Source organism: Cyprinodon tularosa, unplaced genomic scaffold (assembly GCF_016077235.1).
Source record: "Cyprinodon tularosa strain WSP-4 unplaced genomic scaffold, ASM1607723v1 ctg549, whole genome shotgun sequence".
Taxonomy (NCBI): Eukaryota; Metazoa; Chordata; class Actinopteri; order Cyprinodontiformes; family Cyprinodontidae; genus Cyprinodon; species Cyprinodon tularosa.
Window position 1 is genome coordinate 286,453 of NW_024039284.1, and position 9,695 is coordinate 296,147.

At 44.1% G+C, this 9,695-nt stretch overlaps 1 protein-coding gene across 1 annotated transcript; it reads left to right on the forward strand.

Moving 5' to 3' along the window:
* The first annotated feature begins 7,177 nt into the window (after window positions 1-7,177).
* On the forward strand, window positions 7,178-8,105 carry LOC119796419 (insertion element IS630 uncharacterized 39 kDa protein-like). The gene is made up of 2 exons (XM_038304936.1): window positions 7,178-7,290; window positions 7,446-8,105. The coding sequence occupies exons 1-2, from the start codon at window positions 7,216-7,218 to the stop codon at window positions 8,103-8,105; spliced, it is 735 nt and encodes a 244-aa protein (XP_038160864.1). The 5' UTR covers window positions 7,178-7,215.
* Window positions 8,106-9,695: the final 1,590 nt, after the last annotated feature.

The following is a 9,695-nucleotide window of genomic DNA, read 5'->3' on the forward strand; positions in this document are numbered from 1 at the left end:
TGGTGAAAACATTCACACAATCGACGACCGATATTTCACTTTAAAACAACTGCAGCAGTAAATATGTTGCTTTACATGATTGGTTGATTGACAATGGTTTCACTTTTAAGGAGCACATAAACACCTCAGTGTCTAAACTAAAAGCTATAGTTGGATTTTCCTTCAGTTACCGTATTGATGTGAATATAGGACCACCCAGATTATAAGACCACCACCTCTTTCCAGGACCAGTTTTTAAGAACAAAACTAAAAGAATGATAAAGCAAATAAACTATTTTATATTGAAGTGCTAAAGATTTCTTTGAAATAAAATTTCATTAAAAGATTTTTTACAATCAAACAATAAAAAAAAAAAAACAACAACTCAGTAATGACCCATTAATTGAAATCTTGCAACAACTAGAATGCAATCTGAACTTCCTCACAGACATTCGCTGCCTCTCCTACTCTCACCCTGCAGCTCTGCTAGTTTTTGTTGAGCCTTACTTTTGCTGTTTGCAGTTTTCAGACAGTTTTTTTGAACGTGCCATCTTCTCACATTGCGCTCTGTAACGGCATATTTCATTGCTGCCTCAAAGTTTGATGTCATTAAAATCGCCATCTGAATCAGCAGTACTTTACACCCGGCTATGCCGAGAGAGGGCAGCTGCAGACGGGCTAACGTTGGCCCCGGCTGCTGCAGACGGGCTAACGTTGGCCCCGGCTGCTGCAGACGGGCTAACGTTGGCCCCGGCTGCTGCAGACGGGCTAACGTTGGCCCCGGCTGCTGCAGACGGGCTAACGTTGGCCCCGGCTGCTGGCTGCTGCAGACGGGCTAACGTTAGCCCGTCCGCAGCAGCCAGGGCCAACGTTAGCCCCGCCTGCTGCAGACAGGCTAACGTTGGCCCTGGCTGCTGCAGACAGGCTAACGTTGGCCCCGGCTGCTGCAGACAGGCTAACGTTGGCCCCGGCTGCTGCGGACGGGCTAACGTTGGCCCCGGCTGCTGCAGACAGGCTAACGTTAGCCCCGGCTGCTGCGGACGGGCTAACGTTGGCCCCGGCTGCTGCAGACGGGCTAACGTCGGCCCCGGCTGCTGCAGACGGGCTAACGTTAGCCCCGGCTGCTGCAGACGGGCTAACGTTGGCCCCGGCTGCTGCAGACGGGCTAACGTTGGCCCCGGCTGCTGCAGACGGGCTAACGTTAGCCCCGGCTGCTGCAGACGGGCTAACGTTGGCCCCGGCTGCTGCAGACGGGCTAACGTTGGCCCCGGCTGCTGCAGACGGGCTAACGTTGGCCCCGGCTGCTGCAGACGGGCTAACGTTGGCCCCGGCTGCTGGCTGCTGCAGACGGGCTAACGTTAGCCCGTCCGCAGCAGCCAGGGCCAACGTTAGCCCCGCCTGCTGCAGACAGGCTAACGTTGGCCCTGGCTGCTGCAGACAGGCTAACGTTGGCCCCGGCTGCTGCAGACAGGCTAACGTTGGCCCCGGCTGCTGCGGACGGGCTAACGTTGGCCCCGGCTGCTGCAGACAGGCTAACGTTAGCCCCGGCTGCTGCGGACGGGCTAACGTTAGCCCCGGCTGCTGCGGACGGACTCCGTTTGTTGCCGCGGTCCTCTCAACATCAAAACTTTTGTTAAATTACGCATTAAATCAGTAAATGTACCATATAGTGAAGCTTAAAGTATAATGTTCTCGCCTCAAATGATCTCAAAACGTACTTTTATTGAACAACGGAAACAGAAAAGAGAACATTTAACTTAATACTCTGAGCTCTGTCAGTCAATAGCTGTCAGTCCAGACAAAGGACAAGTCTGTTCTGATGCATGCTGGGTAAAGAGGGAGGGGCCAGAACAACATCTGGGGACTTTGTTCGTCCTCGGTCTTCTTGTCAGAGTGAATTGGAACAGTAATAGGGCTGAGGCTGATGACGTTTCACGAGGACACGAGAACACACAAGAAACCATAGTGAGAAATTGTTGAGATGTTGTTCTGTCTCCCATATATACACCACCTGTGCAGTTCCTCTTTGCGGGATTCTCTTCATTCTTTTGTCTGTTGATTCCCGAGTTCCTTGCCGGTAACTTCTGGATTTAATGCTTTTACTTCTTCATTAAAACTGCAGGAAACCATCTCTACCTTCCGCCTCTGCCTTTAGATCCTCTACAGAACCAGACATAAATTAGTTAACAGCTCATTTTACCACATTTCACATTCTTCAAGATAAACCTTAAACATGCAGTCCATGCTAAACTGTGTTATCATTGCAGCAAATATATATTTTTCTTATTGTTGTTTTGTTTTTCGCTGCCCTTGATAGGTCAATAAAGAGATGTTGTTCTCAGTTTACCCGTTTAGATAAAGGTCATAAATAAATAAGGTGCAGCTTGATGCATCTACCCATTTCTGCTAGGACTACTAACTGTTCAGTATTAAAAACTTCACCAGAGCAGATCTAACAGGACTCTGTTATACAGGCTGCAGGCTAAGGCAGATTCCCAGAGAAACAGCAACAATCACTCAATATAAACTAAACCTCAGTGATTGGTCTAAAGCGTGGCAGGGGGCGGTTATCCATCATGTTTTGTTCAGTTTTGTTGTATGAAAATGAAAATAAACAAAAAGGTAAATAAAAAAATTAATGTATTGATCAACAGCAGGTTTTCAGATTAAATGATCGGTTTTCATTTAAAAACTTGACATTTTTCTTTTTTCCCCCAGATTTTATAGCTTTAAGTTTTTGTTTTAAAGGAAAAGTCCGGTCGGCGAGGAATAATCAATGGATCATTATTTATACCTAAAACTAATAAATTCGCAGTGATTTAAAGATTTTAGCGTTAATCAGTAAAAAAACAATAATTTTCGTGGCAATCACTGAGTCTGTGAGCGGCCATTTTTGCCCAAATATAGTAGCCCCTCCCTCCTGCCATCTTCCAGCAGTGACGTCACGGTGCGGTAAGCCTAGCGCCATTCTCCCCGCTTTACAAGCTAAATCAATGGGAACTACTAGACACATCTGCAATCAACAACAATTATTTCCTTTAAATCACTGCTGCATTATATGGGCGGGTCCATCATTGATAATTAGCAGCTTTAAAAATACCAAAGGGCTAAAAGTTGTCAGGAATCCAGTTTGTGTGGTCTGTTGATGTGCTTCCTTTCCTCCTCCACTAGGTGGTGCCCCGTCCTCATTGGGTCTCCCTGTACACCTGCAGCTCATTGCCTCATTACCTGTGGAGTGCTCTTAAGCTGCTGACTGCCACTACCTCGACGCCAGAGTGTTTGCCAGTTTTGGGTACTCTAGCCAAGCTGAGTTTTGGCTGAGTAAGACTGAATTCTTGTTCTACCTGAGTTTTAACTTTGTTTTTTGTCTTTGCCTCTCGGCAGGACGTCATCCTGCAAACTGGATTTGTTTCGGTCCTTCTCTCTCTGGAAGGATCAACTGAGCTTCTAACTGAGCTGGGGTTCCAAACAGGAAGTTTGGATCCACTTTCCCCAAGAGGTCGTTTGAGCTTCACGCCGAGCAAAGGTTTCATCTGCACCGCAGCCCGTTCAAGTACCGCAGGAAATCTGAGTGGCAGTCAGCTTCTCCATTCATCAAGGAACAACCACAGTCTCAGTAACCCAGTTCGCCCAACACCAAACAAGACACTCTCTGGAACATTCCACACAGACTGGATTCCATAAAGGACGCCTTTTCCTGGAGAAGTGAGTGTTCAACCTATTCCTCCAATTCAAACCAAAGAATCTAATTTCCCACTGAGCCTGAACTAACCGCAGTGTCTTCCCCTCACTTTCCAGTTCCGGTTTGACAGTGTTCTGAGCAGCACTGGACTCATCTTTGTATTCTTAATAAACCTTTTAAACTTTTCTCTGGTCTCTCTGTTTGGTCTTCTGCATTTTGGGTCAGACCTTTAATTAAATCATGACAAAAGTGTCATTCTAAGGAATAAAACACCCAGATATTAAATGTTTCAGTAAAAATATGTACTTGTTTGAGCGGCTGAAAAACCAGTTTATTAATCAGGTCCAGTTAACTGAAGCCCATTGATTCTCAGCTGGCTCTCATTCAGGACTCCATCTGTGACCCTCATTTAATTCATTTATCACACTCTTCCTGCTTTCTTACCCTTTCATCTGAATGTGTCCGTGTTATTCTGCTTTAAAGGTCATTTAAACAATTATATTATTATTTCACACTTTGTCTGTTGGCTGAAGAAGACACAGGAGCTCCACAGATTGGCTCTGAATCCACTGCCAAGCTTCTGCATTCGTAGCAGAGAAGCACAAACAGGCTCCGCTGAAGGATCGCCTTGTTAAAGCCAAGCAACACTTTCTCTACTTAAACCCAATTTGAAGCCTATTATCTGCCAGGGTTAAGAAGGCATCTTTGTTATCAAAAGCCTTCATGCTTCTGCAAAGTGGAAAATAATTCCCAGGCGACAGGACTGAGAAATATGGCTCTCATTTAAAGCTGCTTTTTCTTATTTATTTATTTTTTAAGTAAGCAAGTCTGTGAGCTCAGCCCTGAGGCTCATTCTGGAAATCTAACTTTAGCTTCAGTTTAACTGTTCATTTTTTTAAAATGAAAACTAGCTTTAAGTTTAGTTTACAGGTTTAAAATGAATTAACTCAGTGAACAGTGTTCACAGCCCCACATGAAATCTTCACATTCCTCACTCTGCAGAATCTGTTAGTTCAATCTCTAACGTTCTGCTCTCTCTGCTTTTTCTCATAGTAGCTTCCTCTGGTCTGTTCCTGTTTGGCTGTGACTCCATCCTGGAGAGAAATATCAGCTGTGCTGCTGCCATCAACACCTTTGTTTCTAGATGTTGGAGATCGGCCTGTTTTCCAGTGTTTAGTCCTGTTTCTCTGACTGTGACTAACTGAACTAAAGAGGAATTGTAGGGGACCAGCCAAGCGCCAACCAAAGGAAATTTTGAATGGCTACTACAGTACAATGTGTTTGTGTGGATCAGTGATATGGGGTCAAACGACCTTTAATACAAACATATGTGTTAGGTTTATTCAATGATGATTATTGTGATTAATGTGTGTGCACATAAAACATTGAGGAAAGGAGATGCATTCTGTCTTATGACCTGATCAATTGTCTTGTCAGAAGAATACTCTGTTTTGTAACCCACTCCATGTGTTATGATCTGTTAATAAAAAGGCTCTGCAGGGGGGGGGGGTTGCGGCTCTCTTCTCCTGCAGGAGCTGTTGAAAATCTCTTTCCTGTGTGGTGGACTCGGTTCCTCTTTTACGAACCTACATTTTTGAACCCAACAATATGTATAGATGACTGAATTTGTACATGAAAGTCAAGAATATAAATAAATGTGAATTTGTGTTTGTTCCTTGTTCTCCATTCATGCATACATGTCGCATACATCCATACAGATCTTCTCCTGTTCAAATACAGGCTTAGAAATTAAAAGGACAAGTTAGAAAGTTAGAAAACAAGTCCGAAGGAAAACTTTACAAATGCACAAGCAGAAAACTCAAAATAATGAATGATAATCCAAAATTTATGATTCTCAAAGGTTAAAATGGGCGTCTGTCACATTCAGTGCCCAGATCTTCGTATATTAGATACTTACTGATTGGCTTGCATTGTGTTTAATTGCCCCCAAGGGAATTAATACATTTGGAATAAATATTCTATTTGTTTTTAACCCTCTCATATCCTAACCCTGACCCCCACCTAAACCAGATTCACACCTTTGTAATAAACTGAACCTGTAGCTGGAAAAGGCACGAACATCATATTAAGGTCCTCACTCTACTAGTAAGAGACGTGTTTTCAGTCAACTGCACACACCTCGGCCCTGATATCCCGACTCGTTCCACTAAACTGTGTCATGCTGTATTCTTGGAGGATAAAATCAACACCTGTCAGATGATGCTGCAGCCTCCTCTCCTCACCTAAAGCTCACGTCTGTTTAACAGAACTCTGTTAATTGTGCTGCTACTTGCTAATTGGCCATCAGTTTAACTCGTAGCTGTTACGACTGCAGCCCACGGCGAGGTTTTCATACAAACTGACTGAATGAAAAACATGCTTTGGGTTTCAGGAACCTTTCCTCAATATGGCAGCCAAAGCGCCTCTCTGCGACGCCTGAATCTGTTCGGTTTGCCTTCTGCTAACAGTTTCTAAATGCGAGTGACTGTGCTGCTTCAAAACTAAATCAACATAAAATATAATTAGTAAACATTAAAATCCAAAGTGTTACTTTACAGTTTTTCTCGATTGTTTACACACAAATATTGGTACTTGAAACACAATGACCACAAAATGTAACTCATGCACCAACCCCCTGAACCAATTCTGCTAAACTACAAGCACAATTCCTGCTTTACACTCAAATTGCAGTTCTAAAAAACACTTTTTCCAAAACTCTACACACAATTGTCATGAAGAAAATCTTTTGTTTTCACAAGGAACACACTGGTATTCAAAACTCTAAAGTTAATTTCCCTACTATGCACACTGACTCCTCACATGGGCAAACACCTAACACACATGTTTCCACTCAGCAATCAGAGCTTTAGCATAAAAGGGCAACAGGTGAGCTCTTCTGTTTTGGAGCAATGGAGGCCAATGTTGTAAACAGAGGCAGAGCCAGAGCCAGAGGAGTGAGAGTAAGAGTAGGACGATGGGGAGGACGAGGACGAGGACGGCGACGAGGACGGCCAAGGACGGCCAACGACAATCATTTCTAATGAGATCCGAGCAACTTTGGTTGACCATGTGGTCAACCATGGCCTAACAATGAGGGAGGCTGGGCAAAGAGTACAGCCAAATTTGAGCAGGTACACTGTAGCATCCATCATCCGGACCTTCCGCAATGAGAATAGGTAAGAAATCTACTCTCACTACAAATCTGCAGTACTGCATATCAATACAGTACTCAATGAGTACAGTAGTACAGTATTACCTGTAGACTGTTCTGTAGGACATTGTGTTTCGAGTATTTGGGAAATGTATTCCTACACAGTATTTACAGTATTGCACTCTTTGTATTGCAGAACTGAAAGATTACCAACAAGAGGTGGACGGGGCCGTCTTCTGTCTCCTGAACAGGAAACAGAGATCATGAACATGGTTCTTGAAAATAACGCCATTACCTTACGGCAAATACAAAGAAAAACAATAGAAAACAATGAGATATTTCAAAATATTGATGGGTAAGTTTATCAACGCTGGACCGTGTCTTGCACAGAAATAAACTGAGGATGAAGCAGGTCTACAGGGTGCCATTTGAGCGCAATTCAGAAAGGGTCAAAGAATTGCGATATAACTATGTGCAAGTACGTCCTATACAGTACATTCCCACCTTTGATGCATACTGTCAACATTGTATAAATCATACATATTTCTTTCTATTATATTGTAATCATAATGATTGTGCTTCACAATAGAGACCGCTCCATGTCTACTTCTGATATTGTCATGTGTGTTTCAGAGAGTCCTTGAGCTGGAGGTGGATGCAGTGGAGCACCAGTTCTTCTTCATTGATGAGGTTGGATTCAACCTCACAAAAAGACGAAGGAGGGGAAGGAATATAATCGGCCAGCGTGCCATTGTTGAAGTCCCTGGCCAGCGCGGAGGGAACATCACAATGTGTGCAGCGATGACCCACCATGGCATCATCCATCACCATGCTACCCTTGGCCCCTACAACACTGCCCATCTGATCACATTCCTGGACACCCTACACAACACACTCATTCCACCAGATCAGATAGACGGCCCAGAGCAGCTCAGGTACGTTGTCATTTGGGACAACGTAAGCTTCCACCGGGCTGCTCTGGTTCATAACTGGTTCACTGACCACCCACGCTTTTCAGTTGTTTATCTCCCTCCATATTCTCCATTCCTCAATCCTATTGAGGAATTTTTTTCTGCCTGGAGATGGAAAGTGTACGACCTAAATTCAGAAACGCGTATACCCCTTTTCCAAGCTATGGAAGACGCATGTGGAGATATAGCAGTTGATGCTTTTCATGGCTGGATTCGCCATGCTAGGCGATATTTCCCCCGCTGCTTGGCCAGGGAAAACATTGCTTGTGATGTAGATGAGGTGCTGTGGCCAGACCGAAACAGAAGAGAGGATGCAGCATAGTTTTTTTTTTTTTTATTATTACAGTAACTGTATACAGTAAAATCTTCTGCACTGTATGTGCAACTTTGTGTCGGTTGGGATGTACACTGTGTACATTGTTTTGTGGGAAAAATAAAACATGTTTGTTACAGTATATTTGTGTGTTCTGAGTATAAAAACAATATTCTAAAATATTTTACAACGCACTTATGTATTTAATGTCTGTAGTAAGTGTAACACTGAACAAAAAGTCATTATGATGAATGGAGAATGGTGTTTTACACTGAGCACATCAGTGTTTAAATGCTTTTTTTATTGTCTGTTCATATGATAGTTTGTGTGTGTCATCTGAACACAAAATGGCCTTTTGTGAAGAGATAAAACTGTTTTGAATGTAAAGTTTCATTTTGCAGGAGAATTGAAGGGTTTTGCCCATTGTGTGTGTGTTTGTTGGATTTGTGTGTACAGTTCTGAGAATATGAGGCATGTTTTCAGAAATGTGTAAACAATCCAGAAAAACTGTAAGACCTACAGAGTTGAATATAAGTGTGTTTCAGGTAACATTTGTTCCCATTCCAACATTTACTCTATAGCCAGTTTCAACTTTTCAAAGTTCATTTTGTTTATTTTAGTGTCAAAATCAAGAAGATCCCTAGTGGTCAGAGCGTAGAGCTGGAAACCATGAGGTTCTGTGTTCAAGCCGCACACCCACAGACTGCCACTCTGGGTCCCTGAATAAGACCCTTAACCCCACACTGCTCCCCGGGCGCCGCATGGGGAGGGGCTAAATGCAGAGAGTAAATTTCTCCAATGTGAGATCAATAAAGTCAATCAGTCAGGAGGGAGGCTATGCAAACTAAAGAAAAAAAAAACAGACCTTTAGTCTGGTCTGGTTATCCTCCCCCAGCAGTGTGTCGCAGTGAGCTTGACCCTGTCGATATTTTTGATTTCTGCCCAACATTGAAGCGTGGTCTGCGCTATGTTATTCCACGCCCCAACGCCAGAGGGCCAATCAGGAACTAGCTGTGGGTCTAGATACGGCTGAGGCGGAGAGGAAGTGGGGGCAAGTTTGTCCGACAACAGAGGGACATGAGGGCCAAAAAGAGCGGAGATCCAGGTGGAAAAAGGGTCCCAGCGTTCTCACGCGCCTCGCTCTGCTAGCTGCTCCATCTTCACCAGTCATTTTCCACAACGGCGGCCAGACAAACAAAACAAGCCGGTAAGGAACCAGACAGGAAGTATGCATAGTGTAGAGCGGATGTAGATTTGACCAATCAGAGGCCTCCTGTCAGCGGCCACCTACAATTATGGAAAGGTGCAGCAGAGTGTCTGCGTAAGGGGCGGGGCATATCTGCTTTCACTGAGACCTGGTTTCTGAGTCTAAATCAGCCTTGATGAGCAGAGTGGCGTCTGCAGGTCAATGCAGCGAGGAATGCTCTGATCTTTATATTGGAGAAACCAGAACAGAAGAGCGCCCTCCTCTGGACAAGACTCTGCGCTACATCTACACCTGATGGACAAAGGACATTCTATGGAGGACCAGAATGTTCACATTTTGGACAAAGAAGACGTGGTTTGAGAGGGGCGTGAAGGAAGCCATCTATGTTAAGA